We start from the raw sequence: 22500 nt of genomic DNA, 5'->3' as shown, positions 1-22500 counted from the left end.
ACATAGGGACACAGCATCAGTCACCTCCCCCAGTCACCCCCCTCCCCCCACACACAGTTAGAACACACCCAGGGAATACATTTAACCCCTTCCTCACCCCCCTAGTGTTAACTCCTTCCCTGCCAGTCATATTTATACAGTAATTAGTGCATTTTTATAGCACCGATCGCTGTATAAATGTGGTCCCAATATTGTGTCAAAAGTGTCCGATACGTCCGCCGCAATATCGCAGCCCTGACAAAAAAATCGCACATCGCCGCCATTACTAGTAAAAAATAAATCATAAATCTATCCCCTATTTTGTAGGCGCTATAACTTTTGCGCAAACCAATCAATATACGCTTATTGCGATTTTTTTTTTTTAACAAAAATATGTAGAAGAATACGTATCGGCCTAAACCGAGGAAAAAAATATAAAAAAAAAAAAAATGGGATATTATTATAACAAAAAGTAAAAAATATTGTGTTTTTTTTCCTCAAAATTTTCAGTCTTTTTTTGTTTATAGCGCAAAAAATAAAAATCGCAGAGATGATCAAATACCACCAAAAGAAAGCTCTATTTGTGGGAAAAAAATGATAAAAATATAATTTGGGTACAGTGTTGTATGACCGCGCAATTGTCATTCTAAATGTGTCAGCGCTGAAAATTGGTCTGGGCACGAAGGGGGTTTAAGGGCCAGATTCACCAAAGAGAAACTCCGTCGTATCTCTGTTTCTATCTATGCGGCTGATTCATAGAATCAGTTACGCATAGATATCCCTAAGATCCGACAGGTGTAATTGTTTTACACTGTCGAATCTTAAGATGCAATACAGCGGCCGCCGCTGGGGGGCGTTTGCGTCGTAAACCAGCGTCGGGTATGCAAATTAGGAGTTACGGCGGATCCACGACGGATTTTCGCGTTCGCTACGTCGCCGCTAGTCTAGTTTCCCGTCGCAAAGTTAGTCGTCGTTTTTGGTGCCCTAACTTTAGTCAGCAAACGTACTGCTGTCTAAAGTATGGCCGTCGTTCCCGCGTCGAAATTTAAAAAATAACGTTGTTTGCGTAAGCCGTCCGGGAATACGGAAATACGCTACGCGCGTCGCCGTTAGAAAAAATGACGTCACGGCGCGCAAAGCACGGCGGGAGTTAAGAAACGGAGAATGCGCAGTAGGTCCGGCACGGGAGCGCGCCGAATTTAAATGGCACACGCCCATTTGAATTGGCCCGCCTTGCGCCGGAGGCCGCCGGCGTAGTTTTCATCGCAAGTGCTTTGTGAATCAGGCACTTGCGATGAAAACTTGCGGCGCTGTAACGTATCTATGATACGTTACGCCGCCGCACTTCTACCAGAATCTGGCCCTAAGTGCCCAGTAATGAACTGGTTAATCACCAATGGGATTTTATTTATTTATTAATTTTGCTAAACAACAAAAGAGGGGGAGGAGCCAATAACTGGCTTCTGTTTACTTCCGTGATCAGCTGTCATTGACTGACTGACCGCTGATCACGTGGTCGTGCTCTCGGCAATTCCACCGCTTGATCGTTCTTATAGGCGGCAGGAAGGGACACACCCCCCCCCCCTCCCGCCACCATCCGATGCTTCTCCTGGAGAAAGAATCGTCTGCCGCCAGATGTGGAGGATAGACATGACTGGGTACCAGATGATCACCAGTCATCTCTATGACCGTTGGAGGCCCGGGCGCGATGTGATGACGTCACGCCCGGGTACCCGGGAAGTAAACAAAGCCGCGATTGTGGCTAGTAAGCATGAGATCTGTGAATTTTTTTTCATGATCTCATTCTTTCCAGCCTGGAGGAGAGATGTGGGGTCTTATTGACCCTGCATCTCTCCATAAAGAGGACCTGTCACACACTTGTAATAGTACAAGAGATGTTTACATTCCTTGTAATAGGAATAAAAGTGAGAAAAAAATAAATAAATAGATAAATTTAAAACGCCCCTGCCTGTCCCCGATAGCTCGCGCTCAGAATCGAACGCACACGTAAGACACGCCCACATATGTGAACGCCGTTCAAACCCCACATGTGAGGTATCACCGCGTGCGTTAGAGCGTGTGTAACAATTCTAGCACTAGACCTCCTCTGTAACTCTAAACTGGTAACCTGTAAAAAATGTCAAAGCGTCGCCTTTGGAGATTTTTAAGTACCGAAGTTTGGCGCCATTGCATGAGTGTGCGCAATTTTAAAGCGTGACAAGTTAGGTCTCTATTTACTCGGCGTAACATCATCTTTAATATTTTACCAAAAAATTGGACTAACTCCAAAAAAAAAAGGCGTTTGAAAAATGATTGTGCAAATACCGTGCGAGATAAAAAGTTGCAATGACCGCCATTTTATTCCCTAGAGTGTCTGCTAAAATAATAAAAAAAAAACATATATAATGTTTGGGGGTTCTGAGTAATTTTCTAGCAAAAGAATGATGATTTGTACATGTAGGAGAGAAGTGCTGCAATAGGCCCGGTATGGAGGTGGGTATAAAAGCCCGGTATTGAAGGGGTTAAGGACTTTTTTTTTTTATTAGTACAGATTGCTGCATGTGCTTTATGTTGACAAGCATGATATGTGTCTCATTGCACTATTTTTTTCTTCTTTTTGTTCTTTCTGCAGTCATCTTGGACCACAGCAGCGCTGCTTCTGATTTGGAGGGTTCCTCTCCGGTATGGTGTGGAGCGAAGCTCGGAGCCTGCGTTTGGTTCGCAGTTGTAGGTGCCAGTATGAGCGGACTCACCAGCTAGATGTGCCAGGGAAGGAGCGTCCTAGGTGCCAAAGAAGGGGCATCATACTGCCACAGGCAGCGCACATATGTACAGGGGTGAGTCTCGGGGGTGGGGGGTTGGGGGAGATGGAGGGCATTTTAATGGGTAAAAATGATGGTAGCCCCCTGGGCTTGGTGTGTGTGTGTATGTGTAGATAGATAGATAGATGATTGATAGCGAGATATATATAGAGAGAGAGAGATTTGATTGATAGATATATGATTGATTGATAGATAGATATATGATTGATTGATTGATTGATAGATAGATATATAGATATAAGATAGATAGATAGATATAAGATAGATAGAGAGATAGATATACGATAGATAGATATATGATTGATAGATAGAGAGATAGATAGATAGAAATATGATAGATAGATAGATAGAGAGATAGAAGATAGATAGATAGATAGAAGATAGATAGAGAGATAGAAGATAGATAGATAGATAGATAGATAGAGAGATAGATAGATAGAGAGATAGAAGATAGATAGATAGAAATATGATAGATAGATATATGATAGATAGATAGATCAGGCAGCACTCAGTCACAAAAAATAAAATATTGACTGCTTTTAAGTTAATAGCACATTGCACTGTGTACAGAGGGGGTACTGATATGTGTGTGGGGGGAACACAGACGTGCAAGGGGGTACTGATATGTGTCTGTGTGTGGGGGGGGACAAACGTGCAGGGGGGTACTGATATGTGTGTGTGGGGGGCAGACGTGCAGGGGGGTACTGATATGTGTATGGGGGGGGGGGCAGACTTGCAGGGGGTACTGATGTGTGTGTGTGTGTGGGGGGGGGACGTGCAGGGGGGTAATGATGTGTGTGGGGGGACAGACAGACGTGCAGGGGGGTAATGGTATGTTTGTGGGGGGGACAGATGTGCAGGGGGTAATGGTATGTGCAGGGGGGGTAATGGTATATGCAGGGGGGTAATGGTATGTGTGTGTGTGGACAGACGTGCAGGGGGGTACTGATATGTGTGTGGGGGGGGGGGAGAGACGTGCAGGGGGTACTGATATGTGTGTGTGGGGGGAAAAGACGTGCAGGGGGGTACTGATGTGTGTGTGTGTGTGTGGGGGGGTGGGGGAGACGTGCAGGGGGGTACTTATTTGTGTGTGGGGGGGGGGGGGGCGTACAGGGGGGGTGCTGATATGTGTGGGGTGGGGGACAGACGTGCGGGGGGGGGGTACTGATATGTGTGTTTGGGGGACGGATGGACAGATATGTGTATGGGGGGGGGACAGGTGTGCAGGGGGGTACAGAGGGGAAACAGATGTGTGTGGGGGGGCAGATGTGCAGGGGGTATAGAGGGGTAGCAGATGTGTGTGGGGGACAGATGTACAGGGGGGTACAGAGGGGGAACAGATATGTGTGTGTGTGGGGGGGGGCAGATGTGCAGGGGGTACAGAGCGGTAGCAGATGTGTGTGGGGGGAACAGATGTGCAGGGGGTACAGAGGGGGAACAGATATGTGTGTGTGTGGGGGGGGCAGATGTGCAGGGGGTACAGAGCGGTAGCAGATGTGTGTGGGGGGAACAGATGTGCAGGGGGTACAGAGGGGGAACAGATATGTGTGTGTGTGGGGGGGCAGATGTGCAGGGGGTACAGAGCGGTAGCAGATGTGTGTGGGGGGAACAGATGTGCAGGGGGTACAGAGGGGGAACAGATATGTGTGTGTGTGGGGGGGCAGATGTGCAGGGGGTACAGAGCGGTAGCAGATGTGTGTGTGGGGGGAACAGATGTGCAGGGGGTACAGAGGGGGAACAGATATGTGTGTGTGTGGGGGGGCAGATGTGCAGGGGGTACAGAGCGGTAGCAGATGTGTGTGGGGGGAACAGATGTGCAGAGGGTACAGAGGGGGAACAGATATGTGTGTGTGCAGGGGGTACAGAGGGGGTGATGATCAGACCTGAAAATACAGGAATTGGGGCCATTTGAGGTGTTAGGGCCCTTTCACACTGGTGCGTTTTTGCCGCGTTTTCGCGGTAAAAATAGCGCTATTAAAACGCTCCCCATGCCCCTCTCCATTGAAATTAATTAAAAACGCGGTAAAATAGCGGTGTTTTACCGCGATTTTAACGCTTCGTTTTTACAGCGGTTTTTAATTCATTTCAATGGATGGGGCATGGGGAGCGTTTTATGAGCGTTTTAATATCGCTATTTTTACCGCAAAAACGCGGCAAATACGCACCAGTGTGAAAGGGCCCTAACGGTTCAAGTCCACCTTTGTAAAAAAAATTAAATAAATCCAGATCTTTTTGCAGATACAAAAATGTGCATTTATTATTGTTTCTAGTAAGAACCTGTAAAGCATTGTCATTGTATCTGTCTGCTTGTACAGACAGGCAGTTACACAGTGGACTGTGGACCACGGCTGGCGTGAGGAAGCGAGCTAGTGCCATCCACTATTTGTCTTCGGGCCGGGTCCAGAGGCACATGTGCAAGCCTGTGGACCACGGCTAAAGAAAAATTAGGTTTCGCCTAGGGTGTCAAAACTCCTTGCACCAGCCCTGGATATATGATAGATAGATAGATATGATAGATAGATAGATAGAGAGATAAATATATGATTGATAGATAGATTGATAGATAGATAGATCTATCCACACACACACCTTTTTTCTCTCTCGGAGAATAGGTGCAGGAACCCCCCCCCCCCTTTTAAGGCACCCTTGTCTCCACCCCCTACCCACCTCCAAGTACCTTGCCTTGGTTCCATCCCCTACCTACCTCCCAGTACCGCCACTTTTATAGAATACAGTATTATTTTGTGGCGCTAAGTAATTTGTATACAATTTGTTAATGATAACAAAAAATAGACCCCCTGAAGCCAGCAATATTGCCCCCCCCCCCCCAGCAACAATAGACGCCCGTTCCAGGCACACTACCCCCCCCCCCCCCCCCGATAACAGATACTAAAGGGGTTGTAAAGGTAAACATTTTTTCCCCTAAATAGCTTCCTTTACCTTAGTGCAGTCCTCCTTCACTTTCCTTATCCTTCCATTTTGCTTTTAAATGTCCTTATTTCTTCTGAGAAATCCTCACTTCCTGTTCTTCTGTCTGTAACTCCACACAGTAATGCAAGGCTTTCTCCCTGGTGTGGAGAAAAAAGCAAAATGGAAGGATGAGGTAAGTGAAGGAGGACTGCACTAAGGGAAAGGAAGCTTTTTAGGGGAAAAAATGTTTACCTTTACAACCCCTTTAGTAATCTTTTAATATAGTCAGTTTTTTAAATCATATCAGCGCTTAAGTTCTTCACATTACCACATTCCATTAGGTAGACTTGCTAACTTTTTTCTGCTTTCTCTCCTCAGATGCAGATCACTCTGGAGTTTGTTGGGTTTGTATAAGCCACCCCAGAGAGGCTGCCCACTGGCCCCATCCATAGGTTCCCGGCTACCCTGGAGCTGGTCCATTTCTCCTTCTAATCCCAGTATTTGGAGGCTCCCCAGTGTTAGACCCATGAGGCACATCCAGATGGAAGCACCACCCAAGGAGGAGGCAGGTGGTGAGAACGGGCAGCCTGCCCACGTTGACGCAGCGTTTGCAGGCCAGGTGGGAGTTCTGAACGTTGCTCAGGACTGTAGGGTTCTCGTTGGATACCCCGAAACAACGGAGCACAAACGCCAGAAAGTCTATCATGTATCTATAACATCTGATATCCCGGGGCCTAAAGCCATTTGCCGCCAAGCCTTGAAGAGAGGTCCTCCGGATCAGCTTCCGGAGCCTGCGAGGAGCCCAAGGAGAACCATGTGGGGCCAGTCCAGAAGTGACTGCCCGCCTGGACACGGCCAGTCAGATGGGGACTATCCGAGTAGCTCACTTGTTGATGATGAGGATGATCAGGACATTTTTGAGGATGGATTGCTTTCAGAAGAGATGCCAATGTGCAGTTCCGCTCAGCATTTCTCCCATAGCGGACTGCGGGTCATTGAACACAGAGCGGAGGGCTTCCTTTCCAAGGATTCTCCTACTAGGAGAGTGACCTCTCCACCTCTCCAGAAGGTCGGTTGTAGAAGAACTGAATCTCTCTCTCCTCCGCCCTGCACCACTTTGCACAGAAGCAGTCTGAAAGAGAGACAGCTGGGGAACTCTGAAGGACTGTCAATCGCCTCTGAATCCAACGGGACTATTCTCTCGACTGACCCAAGGACTTCAGAGGCATCTACCAGCAACCAGCACATACTTGATCTTGTTTTGCACAACATTGCACATACAGAGACGTTGGTGGAAAAGTTAGACGACAGCCCTGGTGGCAGTCATGACTGTGCCAATGGCAACTTCGAAGCATCTAAGGAGGCTTCTAAAGTCTATGTAGAAGATGGGAAGATGCCTACTGCTGATGGGGAAGACCTGAGTTCCTTGGAGAGGACTCCTCCTGGGGCCGCCCGCCTGGGCACCCCTGGAAGCAGCAGCGTTGCCGTGAAGAGAAAACTACTTCCATCCACCGAGACTGGCGACTCTTGTTCTGACGATGAAGGACCTGGGAAGAGATGGAAGGGGGCTGAGACCTGCCAGGCCCTTCATGGATCTTGCAGAAGCACTGACTCCAAGGGGGCGCCTTTCTGGAACCATCTTTTGCCATCATCACGCAATGCTCAAAAGGTAAGGCTAGTTGTTGTTATAGATTTTTTTTACTTTTTCTTTATTATGAAAATCAGACATTGGACTGGCTCCTTCAGCATAAGTTCTGTTGGGTGACTCGACCAGTATACCTGAACCATCTCTTAATGTTGGCTGGGTTTTTTTGTTTGTTGGTTGTTTTGGTTGGTTGGTTGGTTGGTTGGTTGGTTGGTTGTTGGTTGGTTGTTGGTTGTTGGTTGGTTGTTGGTTGTTTGTTGTTTGTTGGTTGTTTGTTGTTTGTTGGTTGGTTGGTTGTTGGTTGGTTGGTTGTTTGTTGGTTGTTTGGTTGGTTGGATGGTTGTTTGGTTGGTTGTTTGTTGGTTGTTGGTTGTTTGGTTGGTTGTTTGTTGGTTGTTTGGTTGGTTGTTTGTTGGTTGGTTGGTTGGTTGGTTGTTTGTTTGTTGTTTGGTTGGTTGTTTGTTGGTTGGTTGTTTGTTGGCTGGTTGGTGGTTGGTTGGTTGTTTGTTGGTGGGTGGTTGGTTGGTTGTTTGTTTGTTGGTTGGTTGTTTGTTGGTTGGTTGTTTGTTGGTGGGTGGTTGGTTGGTTGGTTGTTGGTGGGTGGTTGGTTGTTTGTTGGTGGTTGGTTAATTGTTTGTTGGTGGTTGGTTGTTTGTTGGTGGGTGGTTGGTTGTTTGTTGGTGGGTGGTTGGTTGGTTGTTGGTGGGTGGTTGTTGGTTGTTTGTTGGTGGGTGGTTGGTTGGTTGGTTAATTGTTTGTTGGTGGGTGGTTGGTTGTTTGTTGGTGGGTGGGTGGTTGGTTGGTTGTTGGTGGGTGGTTGTTGGTTGTTTGTTTGTTGGTGGGTGGTTGGTTGGTTGTTTGGTTGGTTGTTGGTTGGTTGTTTGTTGGTGGGTGGGTGGTTGTTTGTTGGTGGGTGGGTGGTTGGTTGGTTGTTGGTTGTTGGTGGGTGGTTGTTGGTGGGTGGTTGTTGGTGGGTTGGTTGTTGGTGGGTTGGTGGTTGGTTGTTTGTTGGTTGGTTGTTTGTTGGTTGGTTGTTTGTTGGTTGGTTGTTTGTTGGTGGGTGGGTGGTTGTTTGTTGGTGGGTGGGTGGTTGGTTGGTTGTTTGTTGGTGGGTGGGTGGTTGGTTGTTTGTTGGTGGTTGGTTGTTTGTTGGTGGTTGGGTGGGTGTTGGTTGGTTGGTTGTTGGTTGGTTGGTGGTTGGTGGGTGGGTGGTTGGTTGGTTGTTGGTTGGTTGGTTGTTGGTGGGTGGTTGGTTGGTTGTTGGTGTTTTTTTTTTTTTAGTCTAGCCCTGGTTTGCCCATGATGAAAGTTCTCTATTCATACCTTAGCAATGTTTGTGGGTGGAATACCTCAAGCAGAAACTTTACTCTAAGGTGTCTTGGGGTCCACCACTTTTAAATCGTGCTCCATGAGTTCCTCCACTGAGCTCCATTGCTTCTCTTGTACACCCCCATGATTAACCACTTCAGTACTGGGCACCCCCCCCCCCCCTCCTGCCCAGGTCAGCTTTCAGCGCTGATGCACTTTGAATGGCAATTGTGCGGTTATGCAACACTGTACCGAAACTACATTTTTTTATCATTTTCTTCCAACAAATAGAGCTTTCTTTCGGTGGTATTTGATCACCTCTGTGGTTTTTATTTTTATATTTATACCAAAATTGTGGGGGATTTAAAAAAAAAAAAAAAATTCAGTTTCTGTTGTAAAATGTTTGTTTTCCTCTTCACTGATGAGGCGGCACTGATATGTAGAATTGATGGGCACTGATATGCAGCACTGATGGGTGGCACTGATGGGCCCCCTCTTGAACTGATGAAGCCTGAGCCCTGACGGGCTGGCTGTACTAAGAATAAAAAAGAAAAAGTGCAGCGCTGAGTATTCAGTGAAATGAATCAAAAAATATGGTAAATAATCAAAGTTCAGTGAAAAATCAAAGAAATTTAAAAAAGAAAAAAGAGGGGGACACACCCCCGAGTAATGTGACAGGTAAATTACCTGAAAGGCAGCTAGAAAATGAGATCTAGCTGGATAATGTGTAATATAAACACACCGTGATAAGTGAGGGGACACAAAAATCAATGATAATGAGAACCTCAAATGAAGTCCATATAATTTATACGTGAAACTCCAAAATGTAAATGTGATAGTCCAAGGTCAAAATGGCTTATACAGTCCAAAGAAATATATATATGCAATGTATTTCCTTTTTTGGAGTTGGTCAGAAGTTCTTTGTGGAAAAGACCAAATGACTGTAGAGGAATGGAAGATGTTGTGATCTTCTCAGGTATGGAACTCAGATGTTCTTAATAAGCAGTTGGAACCTCATCAGCAATCCATAATAGTATCCAAATAAACAAGTATAAAGATGGGTACTCTTACCGGAAAGTGTGGACATACACGTCAGCGACGGTATGTCAAACACGCATGTACGAGCTCCTAGGCAGCCGTGATGTCTATGGGGAAGCTGTTTGATGTGCCAGCCTTTAATCCGCCAGGACGGGTCCAATCCAATGAGAGGAGACAGCTCGTGCAGGTGTGGTTCTCAGATGAAAGAGTGTAGTATGCAGGCCAAACGTAGAAACCATGTAAGGGAAAACGTACTCACATAGTGCGGTTAATCCCAAAACAAGCCTTTATTAGGCATAGAAAATAAAAGCCAAAAATAAACAAAAAACTGGATAAAAATATATAAAATAGATAAAAAAGTACAAGCCCAGTGAAAGACGAGTACAAGTGATCACAAGTAAAATATGGCGTAATGAGCAAGTAGCGTATGAGCTATGTACCCGACATGTTTCGAGCGGCAGAGCTCTTCAACTGGGGCATAACCCATACAAGTGCCCAACGCCATCTATTTATAACATAAGAATAAGCAATGATGACAGCGTGCCTGCAAACAGCTGAGGGAAGCCAGAGGAATTAGCCAATCACAATCACTGACTTCAGGTGCCGCCCACTACTGTCAGCAAAGGATGTAGGATAAGCAATGATGACGGCATGCCTGCAAACAGCTGAGAGAAGCCAGGGGAATTAACCAATCACACTCACTGACTTCAGGTGCCGCCCACTACTGTCAGCAAAGGACGTAGTAAGTGAACAGCCACCTGTTGACTGTGGACCATCCGAGTGTCCATTGGTCCCCAGAGCGTGTCCAGGCGGGACATAAGCAACGTCATGGCCGTCCTCAATACTGCAGCCGGTGCGTCGATCTACGGCGCCTACAACTGCTGCCAATCTGGGGGCGGGGGGCGGTCAGGCTCTTGACAAATGCGCAAGCGCAGCCACGGTGGACACGAGGGTCCCTACGGAAACCGCAGGGATACTGACGTGTGATATACGCGGCGCGCGTGCGTCCCACCCTGGAACGCAAAAGGGCCAATCACAGGGAAGAGTCAGTGTATTGTGAAACCAGGTCAGCGTCGTGATGTCATCACGCTGCGCCCTCACAATGCGTTCCAAGTATTCCAATGACTCGCACATACGAATCAGTGAGGAATATGGACACTGACCTGGAATACAAAGGGAGTGACATTTAGGAATACCCAATGATGGTGTAGGCAGTGTATACAAGGCGGTGTGGCATCATTGCTATTATAAACAAAAAATATACATTGATACATATACAATCAATAAACAAAGTACCTGAAAAATAATAATGAATATGCCTGTATATAAAAATAACAATGCTATATTTTGGATACATGTGAGAAATGGAGAAAAATGGCCACAATGATATGCTTATAAGAATGCCTAACAAAAAATCCCAAATTAGGGAAAGCACAACAAGAGAAGGACATAAACGTCATACAATCCCTAGGATTTGTTAATAAAGGCGTTAATATCCCACTCTATATTGAGTCCATGAGGGAAAAAACAGCGAAGCTGGTATATCCAGAACATCTCAAGTTGGGACACGCCTCTGATCTTGGACTCACCCCTCCAATGGGGGGTAAATTTGCCAATGATCTGGAAACTTGTCCCCTCTGGATTTTTATGATGATGTTCCAGGTAGTGTTTGGGCACACTGTGATTAGTTTTACCCAATCTGATCCGAGCTATGTGTTCATTTACCCTGATTGAGAACGTACGTATGGTCCTGCCAACGTATTGTTTTTTGCACGGACAAGTAAGCAAATAGACAACATAACGGGTGTCGCAGGTTACAAAATCCCTCACATGGTAAATACTGGATGTCACTGTAGATGTAAAGCTAGTAATCTTTCTGTTGGTAAGCGCGTTTAAAAGACAGACATTACATCTCCTGCATGCATGGAATCCCTTCATCTCAGGAAAGAAAGACGGTTTGGTAGGAGGGTCTGATACGTTAGGGGCAAGCTTATTCCTGAGTGCCATGGCCCCCCTAAATACAACTCCAGGTCTATCAGGGAGTGCCGGACCCAAAAGGGAGTCGCTTTTCAAAACGTTCCAATGCTGATTGAGTATGCTTTTGATACGTTTATGCTGGACAGAATACTGAGTAGTAAATGCCCATTTGAATTTTGTATCAGGGGGACGTTTTGGCTTCTCTACAGTAAGGGAATCTCTATCGATCTTGCGAACACGCTCAATATCCTCATCCACTTTCCCCGGTGAGTACCCCTTCTCAACAAATTTGGCCTTGAGGGATTCCGCTTGTATGACAAAATCAGAGGCGTTTGTACAATTCCTTCTAATGCGGAGCAACTGGCTGAAGGGTATGGATTTCAGCCAAGAACTGTAGTGACAGCTGTCCGTGGGAATGTACCCGTTTCTGTCTGTTGGCTTAAAAAATGTTCTAGTAACCAACTGATTATTGTCCACTGAAATCTCAAGGTCGAGAAAATGTATAAGGGTGTGGCTGAGATCATAAGTGAGGATGATGCCCATCTCGTTGTCATTTAAAGTGACCATAAAGTCATGGAGAGATTCTTCATCCCCATGCCACAGGAGGAGGATGTCGTCTATGTACCTGGCCCACAGCAAGATCTCTGGACGATGGAGGGCATAGACGACATCCTCCTCCCAATGGGCCATGTAAAGGTTCGCCAGGCTGGGGGCAAACTTGGCCCCCATCGCGACGCCCTTTGTTTGAAGAAAAAAACGTTGGTCGTACCAAAAATAATTGCCCTGTGTGGCAAATTTGAGCAAGTCCATGATGAATCTCTGTTGTGCAATGGGGAGTGTGCCGTCCCTGGAGAGGGACAGTTCCACAGATTTGAACCCCAATTTGTGTGGTATGCACGTATACAGAGATGTAACATCGGCAGTTACCAATAGACATCCCTCAGGAAGATCCACTGCTTGTAATTTGCGTATCGTGTCACCTGTGTCTTTTAAAAAAGACGGAACAGCCCGCACCAGGGGTTGTAGGAAGAAATCGATGTACCTCCCAATACGAGAGGTCACCGAGTCTATCCCGCTAACGATGGGTCTGCCCGGGGGATTGGTGACACTTTTGTGGATCTTAGGGAGGAAGTACATAACTGGAATGCGAGGGACGGTAGGTATAAGATAATCCTTTTCTTTTTTATCCAGAATTCCGTCAGAAAAACCCCTATTGATCAAACCCAAAAGAGACTTCTTAAGCGTCTTTGTTGGATCAGACGTCAATGGGGCATAGGTGCTTGTGTCATCAAGGATGCGGCACATTTCTAAATGATAATCCGCCTTATCCATGATGACCAAACCACCTCCCTTATCGGCTGGCCGAATTATTAGGTCTTTTCTCTCGCACAAAGATTTAAGACCCAATTTGATGTCGGGATGGTCGTAGGTACGTTTTTTGGGTATGGCTTCAAGATCTTTGAGTACCAAGTCTCGAAAGACCTTAATGGATGATGCTGTGGTAGTAGGAGGATTGAACAATGATGGATTGGACATCCCTGAATGGATTACATCTCCTAAGGAGGCATAAGAAGTTTTGGACTGATAGGGGTTAGACAAAAAATATCTCTGAATATTTAATTTTCGGGTAAACTTATGAATATCGACAAAAGTGTCGAATTTATTCAATTGTTTCGATGGAACGAATTTTAAACCCTTGTCTAAGGTGGTAATCTCAGCCTTGGAAAATTCAACCTTGCTCAGATTGAAAATGCCACTACCTTTTACAGTCTGCCTCTTTTTCCTTGCCCTCCTCCCCCCTCGGGTGCCCCGTTTTGTTCTATGCCCCTTTTGGAACCCGTGCGAGCCCTGGGAAAATCCCCTTCATGGGGGGGCTCATGATGTGAGCGATTATAAGAATAAGGAGACCTATTGTAAGAATCCTGATCACCCTCCGTGTAGGGATAGTAACCCCTAGTGTCCCTCAATGGAAGAAACCTATTGTGGGTATGTACCGGGGTATGATCTCCACGAGGTCGATCATAGTGACCACCTCCTCGACTGTCATAGAATTCATGAGGAGATCTCTCTCTACCATGGGAGTAGTGGGGTGATCTATCCCTGGTGTATGAATCCCGGGGGGATCTATCCCGACTATGGTAATAGGCAGTGCTATGGTCGTTAGAAACCTGGTGGTTACCCCTTCCTTTACCTCGTCCACCCCTCCCCCTGGGTTGCCCCTTGATGTGGTTATTGGGGATGGGGAATTTACTTGGAGGATCTGTTGTTTTCATTGAAGGAACTTGGGGGGTGGTCGCGGGAATCAAAATTCTCGAGACATTGGCCAAGGGAGCCGTGGTATCCATTTGTGTGGGAATTACCTCACTGGATGGTATAAGTGACTCTTTTTTTTGCCATTTGTAAACCAGACCAGCTTGATAGTCATTAGTGTCTCGGATATATTTTTTTTGTTTTTTAAAACGTTGGTCTCTTTCTTCCTTTTCCAGTATACCCTGGAGATTAGAGGAAAGGGAGATGTATTCTGGAGATGTTTTATGTGGAAGAAGTTGTTCTCGAAGGGTTTTAATCTCTGAGTCAATGGCCTTTAATTTAGACTTTTTTCTCCCTGTAAGGAATTCGAGAAGATTTAAGCCTGCTTCGTTAAAGTAAAGAGACCAAGCCTGTAAATCATCATCCCCTTGTTGTGGGTGAATATCCCACCTTAATCCTCTCGGGACCAGTTTTTCCTTCTGATATTGTTCTAGAAAGGCTATGTCCCATTGTAGATGGATTTCTGTGGTCATGAGATTTTTCAATCTCATGAAAACACCACTGATTTCCACGCTGGTACCAGTGACCGTGAAAATACCTTCAGTGTTTAAAGAGCGAGAGGACCTATAATCAAATACATCCATAATTGATAATGTGTAGTAAATGATAAAGGACTGTTTAGTGAGCTGCAACAATGGTGTCACGTGGAAAAAGATAAAATGAGGAAAAAAAAGTTGCGCTAACTGTAAATATTGTAAACCAGTAGCAGCTAGCACCAACAAAAGACAATATTGTGTACAAAGAATAAAAAAGAAAAAGTGCAGCGCTGAGTATTCAGTGAAATGAATCAAAAAATATGGTAAATAATCAAAGTTCAGTGAAAAATCAAAGAAATTTAAAAAAGAAAAAAGAGGGGGACACACCCCCGAGTAATGTGACAGGTAAATAACCTGAAAGGCAGCTAGAAAATGAGATCTAGCTGGATAATGTGTAATATAAACACACCGTGATAAGTGAGGGGACACAAAAATCAATGATAATGAGAACCTCAAATGAAGTCCATATAATTTATACGTGAAACTCCAAAATGTAAATGTGATAGTCCAAGGTCAAAATGGCTTATACAGTCCAAAGAAATATATATATGCAATGTATTTCCTTTTTTGGAGTTGGTCAGAAGTTCTTTGTGGAAAAGACCAAATGACTGTAGAGGAATGGAAGATGTTGTGATCTTCTCAGGTATGGAACTCAGATGTTCTTAATAAGCAGTTGGAACCTCATCAGCAATCCATAATAGTATCCAAATAAACAAGTATAAAGATGGGTACTCTTACCGGAAAGTGTGGACATACACGTCAGCGACGGTATGTCAAACACGCATGTACGAGCTCCTAGGCAGCCGTGATGTCTATGGGGAAGCTGTTTGATGTGCCAGCCTTTAATCCGCCAGGACGGGTCCAATCCAATGAGAGGAGACAGCTCGTGCAGGTGTGGTTCTCAGATGAAAGAGTGTAGTATGCAGGCCAAACGTAGAAACCATGTAAGGGAAAACGTACTCACATAGTGCGGTTAATCCCAAAACAAGCCTTTATTAGGCATAGAAAATAAAAGCCAAAAATAAACAAAAAACTGGATAAAAATATATAAAATAGATAAAAAAGTACAAGCCCAGTGAAAGACGAGTACAAGTGATCACAAGTAAAATATGGCGTAATGAGCAAGTAGCGTATGAGCTATGTACCCGACATGTTTCGAGCGGCAGAGCTCTTCAACTGGGGCATAACCCATACAAGTGCCCAACGCCATCTATTTATAACATAAGAATAAGCAATGATGACAGCGTGCCTGCTGTACTGCTGGTGGTGGGATAGGGATAGGGCCAACAGGGTGGTGTACATAGCTTCCTGACAGCATCACAACACCCTGCCTCAGTTCGCATCTCATGATCCCTCATTTCTGATGCAAGCAGTGGGCTGACTCATGGGAGGAGTTATGCAAATGTGAAAAAAAATTGCTTCACCCCCAGACCATTTTGCTGGCCAATGACCGGGCCACTTTTTGCGATTCGGCACTGCATCGCTTTAACTGACAATTACGCGGTCGTGCGATGTGGCTCCCAAACAAAATTGACGTCCTTTTTCTTTATCGTACATCACGGGACACAGAGCGGCATTCATTACTATATGGGTTATATGGAGTACCTTCAGGTGTAGACACTGGCAATCTCAAACAGGAAATGCCCCTCCCTATATAACCCCCTCCCATAGGAGGAGTACCTCAGTTTTTACGCCAGTGTCTTAGGTGTTAGTCATGGTTTAGCTTGCCTCCGCATCCTTGGGATTAGGTGAGCTACCGGTTCTGTCCAAAAAAGCCTCAGCGCTAAAGTGGTCAGTAACCGGACCCCAAACCCTTGGGGTATAGCCCATAATGCTTTTCTTTTTAGAGAGCTGGACCCTGGGCCCAGAACTTAGAAACCTTTGGGTACCTAAAGTTTTCTGTTGCCAGGGTGCTATATGGGCCCAGGACAGTGGATCCTTCATAGGAACCCAGGGCCTGAAGGTCTTGACATCCCCACGGAGATGGGGGAAGATTGGGCCTCTTGCTTGGCAAAGTCCTGCGGCATGGAGCAGGTAAGTGAGGGGAAAACTTGCGGAACTTGGTTCTTAGCAGGTTTTTTCTGGGGGGTCACAGGGGACATGCCTAAAGTTATGCACTGCATCTGGCAAACTAGTCACATATCATAAAGATAGGATGGCTCTCTATGTATTATTCCCCATAAGATGTGACCTCCCTTGTAGTGTTGGAAAAGCATTGAGTGGGGCCTGTGTTATATAAAAATATATGTGTGTGTCAGAGAGCTTTGCTTACCTGCAGGCCTCCAGGCGATGCTCCATTCAGTCTTCCTCCTCAGAGCCTGCAAGCAGGCAAAACGCTGACCTCCTCATGGTTCCAGGCTGCAGGCTGCAGTTTGCTGGAACAGAGAGGTCCCTTCCTCCCAAAATCCCCCCCCCTCCCCCTGTCGGGAGGGGCATTTCCTGTTTGAGATTGCTGGGGGGGAAGGGCGGGTCAGTGGCTTAAAGGAAGGGGCGGCCCTTCCTTGTTTGTTTGTTCCATTCAATACTTTGGAACTGAGGAGAAAGACCAGAGCGGCAGCACGGGGCGCCGAGGACACACAGTGGCCAGAAAGGATATTGCAGTCTTCAGAGGACTGTTTTGTCAAGCCTAGAAATAGGCTGTTTCTTTTCCATCTCATAGTTTTTCTTTGCAATACTACTCAGGGGGACAGAATGTTTTTTCTTTCCTGGATTTGAAACAAAAACGAAAAAAAAAAAAAAAAAAAAAAAAAAAGTCATCTAGGGGAGAGGAAGCATTTTTTTATCCCCCAAACAGGTGTTTGGACAATTAACTTTTATAGTTCCAAATACCAATAGGTAGCAGGTGTACCTCGGTATTGTACCATGGTATGCCGCTGTTTTCCCTACAGGGAGCCTTGGGGCCATCGGGATCTGGAGCTGACGCGGGTCAGTCCAACCCTAAGATGGTCACGGAGGAGGTATTACTCACCTCTTTAAAAGAGATGCAGAAAAGCATGGGAAAAATGATATCCGCAGCTATGCGGGGCAGTAAGCGGAATAGATCTCCGTCGCCCGAGCGCGGACCCTCAGAAGAGGAGGTCCTTTCCTCAGGGGAATTGGACGACCTCTTGGACACGGACCAAGTAGGTTCAGGGATCGAAGACCCGGATACAGAGGAGTCTGGGGCAGTCTCCCTGAGGGAGAGCTGGTGGATTCAAGGATTGTCGGACTTGGTCCATAGGACATTCAACTTGCCAGTACCAGATCTCCAGGTATCGACGGTTTCAGCTTTGGGCTCACTGAGGGCGCCTCAAAGCAATGCTGTGTTTCCGATCCATCCTCTATTAGAGGGAATTTTGTTCCAAGATTGGAACAAGCCAGATAAGATCTTCTTACCACCTAAAAGGTTCTCTGTCCTATATCCTATGGAAGAAAATTTTTCCAAAAGATGGGCTACTCCTGCAGTGGACGCAGCCATCTCATGTGTTAACAGATCGTTAACATGCCCTGTAGAAAACATACAGGTGTTCAAGGATCCAGTTGATAAGCGCTTGGAAGCACTACTTAAGAACTCCTTCACTACTGCAGGGGCAGTAGTACAGCCAGCTGTGGCTGCGATTGGGGTCGCTCAAGCATTATCGGATTAATTTAAGCAGATGCTTAAACTTATTCCGGCCCAGCAGGCAGAAAAATTTTCGGATGTCCCTAAGGCCATATGTTTTACGGTAGACGCAATCAAGGATTCTATCCAGCAAGCGTCACGTTTATCGTTATCCCTTATCCATATGAGAAGACTCTTATGGTTAAAAAGCTGGGAGGCTGAGCCCCCATGCAAGAAGCTCCTGGTAGGGTTCCCCTTCCATGGAGGACGACTCTTCGGAGAAGACCTAGATAAATACATTCAGACCATTTCAAACGGCAAGAGTACTCTCTTGCCAACTAAGAAGAAGGTTCAGGGACCTGCGTTTAAACGACAGTATTCCCCTGGGCAGGGGCCCTCTAATGCCAAGCAGTATCGACGGCCTCCTGCAAAAGCAAACTTCGGCTTCAACAGCAGATCACAAGGACAGGCTGTTAGAGGCAAAAGGCAGTGGTTTCGCAAACCAGCAAAACCAGCCCCCAAGCCAACCTTATGAAGGGGCGCCCCCACCCACGAAGGTGGGGGGAAGGCTGCGACTCTTTTCAGAGATTTGGGAAGCCAGCATTCCCGACGAGTGGGTACGGTCTTCCGTGGCCACAGGCTACAAATTAGATTTCCTAAGGTTTCCTCCTCCTCATTTCCAGAAGTCGAGGATTCCAAACGATCCGGAAAAGGGAGCCGCATTAAGATCGGCATTAGATCATCTACTTTCCCAGGAAGTAATAGTAGAGGTACCAGTCCTGGAACAGGGGCTGGGTTTCTACTCCAACCTATTCATCATCCCAAAATCCAATGGAGATGTCAGGCCAATTTTGGACCTAAAGATGGTAAATGCATATCTAAAGATCCGCTCATTTCGGATGGAATCCGTGCGGTCAGCAGCTGCCACACTCCAGAAGGACGACTTCATGGCGTCCATAGACATAAAGGATGCCTACCTTCATGTTCCAATTTATCAGCCACATCAAAGATATCTACGCTTCATGGTGGCTTCGCGTCACTTCCAATTCGTGGCGCTTCCCTTCGGGTTGGCTACGGCCCCCCGGGTGTTCACGAAGGTCCTAGCTCCAATCCTAGCCAAACTAAGGATCCAAGGGGTCACGATCCTAGCATACCTGGACGACCTCCTAGTCATAGATCACTCGTCTCCCGGCTTGGAGCGAGCAGTGGCCCTCACGGTCCAATACCTCGAGAGGTTCGGCTGGGTCCTAAATCGAGAAAAGTCAGCTTTCCAGCCCACAAAGCAGTTGGAATATCTCGGCATGAGATTAGACACAGAACAACAAGGAGTGTTCCTACCTCTGAGGAAGGTAAAAGCCATCAAGGAATTAATCCTACTGGTTCTAAGCAAGAAAGAACCGACTATTCGCCTATGTATGAGGTTACTAGGCAAGATGGTGGCCACATTCGAGGCGGTACCATACGCCCAGAGCCACACTCGCATCCTACAGGCAGCCATCCTGTCAGCATGGAGCAGAAGGCCACAGGCCTTGGATATCCCGTTTGCCGCTCTCATCAAGAGTCCGACAAAGTCTGTGTTGGTGGTTAGACCCTCAGAATCTACTGAAGGGGAGGTCTTTCAGCCCAGTGGCTTGGAAGATAGTGACCACAGACGCCAGCCTGACGGGCTGGGGAGCAATTTTGGATGGTTGCACTCGCCAAGGTACTTGGGCAAAGCCAGAGAAGCAGTTGCCCATCAACATCTTGGAGCTCAGAGCTGCTCGACTAGCCCTCAGGGCTTGGACGTCAAAATTGCAGGGGTTCCCGGTGAGAATTCAATCAGACAATGCCACGGCCGTGGCACACATAAATCACCAAGGGGGAACCAGGAGTCAAGCCGCTCAGAGAGAGGTGAGCTTGATTCTTCTATGGGCAGAGGCTCATGTGCCCTGCATATCGGCAATATTCATTCCAGGAGTGGACAACTTTCAGGCGGACTTCTTAAGCCGCCAGACTCTATGGCCGGGGGAATGGTCTCTGCATCCACTAGTCTTTCAAGCACTCTGCCAAAGATGGGGAGTGCCGGACGTGGATATCATGGCATCGAGACTCAACAAGAAACTAGACAGGTTCATGTCCCGCTCAAGGGATCCGATGGCCTGCGGAACCGATGCGTTGGTTTGCCCTTGGCATCAGTTCAAACTTCTTTATGCGTTTCCCCCGCTCCAGTTACTACCCCGCCTGCTGCGCAGGATCCGGGTGGAGCACATACCAGTCATCCTGGTAGCTCCAGCATGGCCCAGAAGGGCATGGTACTCACTAATCTTAAGGATGGTAGTGGGAGACCCTTGGACTCTTCCTCTACGGCCAGACCTGCTATCGCAAGGTCCGATCCTCCACCCTGCCTTACGGCATCTAAATTTGACGGCCTGGAAGCTGAATCCCTGATTCTCAGGGGTAGAGGTCTGTCTCAGAAAGTAATCTCTACCCTAATCAGAGCCAGGAAACCGGTCTCTAGGGTGATTTATTACAGGGTCTGGAAGGCCTATGTAGGCTGGTGTGAGTCCAAGCGATGGCTTTCTCGCAAATTTACCATCGATAGAGTATTAAGTTTCTCCAGCTAGGAGTGGATAAAGGATTGGCATTAAGCACAATCAAAGGACAGATTTCTGCTCTGTCAGTGTGGTTTCAGCGGCCGCTGGCCACCCACTCGCTGGTTAAGACCTTCCTTCAAGGGGTCTTACGTATTAGACCTCCAGTTAAATCCCGCTTTGTCCGTGGGATTTAAATCTTGTTCTGTCAAGTTTACAGAAACAACCGTTTGAGCCGTTGGCTGATATTCCTTTGGTTCTACTGACAAGGAAGTTAGTATTTTTGGTTGCCATAGTTTCCGCAAGAAGAGTTTCGGAGCTGGCAGCCTTATCCTGTAAGGAACCATATCTTGTTTTTCATAAGGACAGGGTCGTTCTCCGCCCTCATCCTTCCTTCCTTCCGAAGGTCATATCCAGTTTTCATTTGAACCAGGATTTGGTATTACCATCCTTCTTCCCTAAACCTACTTCCAGAAAGGAAGGGTTGCTGCATACCTTGGATATTGTCAGGGCCATGAAGGCCTATCTTAAAGCTACAAAGAAGATCCGGAAGACAGATGTGCTGTTCATTCTACCGGATGGGCCCAAGAAGGGGCAGGCAGCTGCAAAGTCCACCATTTCTAGGTGGATTAAGCAATTAATCACTCAGGCCTACGGCTTGAAAGGGTTGCCTCCTCCAGTATCATTAAAGGCTCATTCTACTAGAGCCATGGGCGCCTCCTGGGCAGCACACCACCAGATCTCTATGGCTCAAGTTTGCAAGGCGGCAACCTGGTCTTCTGTTCACACGTTTACAAAATTCTACCAGTTGGACGTAAGAAGGAATACTGATACTGCCTTCGGGCAGGCAGTGCTGCAGGCTGCAGTTTGAGACCCTCGGATTCCGGGGGCTCCTCTTGTTCGAGTTAAATTTAAAAATTTTATTTTTCTCAACTAAGTTGGATTTATTATGATTTGAGTATATCTCTAAATTAAATCCTTTTGTCTTGGAGATGTTCTCCCTCCCCTCATTGTAAGCATTGCTTTGGGACATCCCATATAGTAATGAATGCCGCTCTGTGTCCCGTGATGTACGATAAAGAAAAAGAGATTTTTAATACAGCTTACCTGTAAAATCTTTTCTTGGAGTACATCACGGGACACAGAGCTCCCACCCCTCTTTTTTGAGGACCATTTTGGGAGGCATACTGCTTGCTACAAAACTGAGGTACTCCTCCTATGGGAGGGGGTTATATAGGGAGGGGCATTTCCTGTTTGAGATTGCCAGTGTCTACACCTGAAGGTACTCCATATAACCCATATAGTAATGAATGCCGCTCTGTGTCCCGTGATGTACTCCAAGAAAAAGATTTTACAGGTAAGCTGTATTAAAAATCTCTTTTTTCCCCACAAATAGAGCTTTCTTTTGGTGCTATTTGATCACCTCTGCGGTTTTTATTTTTTGCTCTATAAACAAAAATAGAGCGACAATTTTGAAAAGAAAACACAATATTTTTTGCTATAATAAATATCCCCCCCAAAAAATATTTAAAAATTATTTTGTTTTCCTCAGTTTAGGCCGAAACGTATTCTTCTACGTATTTTTGGTAAAAAAAAATCGCAATGAGCGTTTACCGATTGGTTTGCGCAAAAGTTATAGCGTCTACAAAATAGGGGATCGTTTTATGGCATTTTTATTAATAATCTCTTTTTTTTACTAGTAATGGCGGCAATCAGCGTTTTTTTGGGGACTGCGACATTATGGCGAACACATCGGACAATTTGACGCCATTTTGGGGGGGGGGCAGACAATATATATTTATTATTATTATTATTATTATTATTA

At 46.2% G+C, this 22500-nt stretch overlaps 1 protein-coding gene across 1 annotated transcript; it reads left to right on the top strand.

Moving 5' to 3' along the window:
• Positions 1-2595: 2595 nt before the first annotated feature.
• Positions 2596-8768, top strand: LOC120923019 (protein FAM214B-like). The gene is made up of 3 exons (XM_040334882.1): positions 2596-2816; positions 6090-7380; positions 8685-8768. Exons 1-3 carry the CDS (start codon positions 2740-2742, stop codon positions 8766-8768), a joined length of 1452 nt encoding a protein of 483 aa, XP_040190816.1. The 5' UTR covers positions 2596-2739.
• Positions 8769-22500: the final 13732 nt, after the last annotated feature.

This window comes from Rana temporaria, unplaced genomic scaffold (assembly GCF_905171775.1).
Source record: "Rana temporaria unplaced genomic scaffold, aRanTem1.1, whole genome shotgun sequence".
Taxonomy (NCBI): Eukaryota; Metazoa; Chordata; class Amphibia; order Anura; family Ranidae; genus Rana; species Rana temporaria.
The sequence above is the reverse complement of the archived record's forward strand: the minus strand, read 5'-3'. Positions and strand labels throughout refer to the sequence as shown.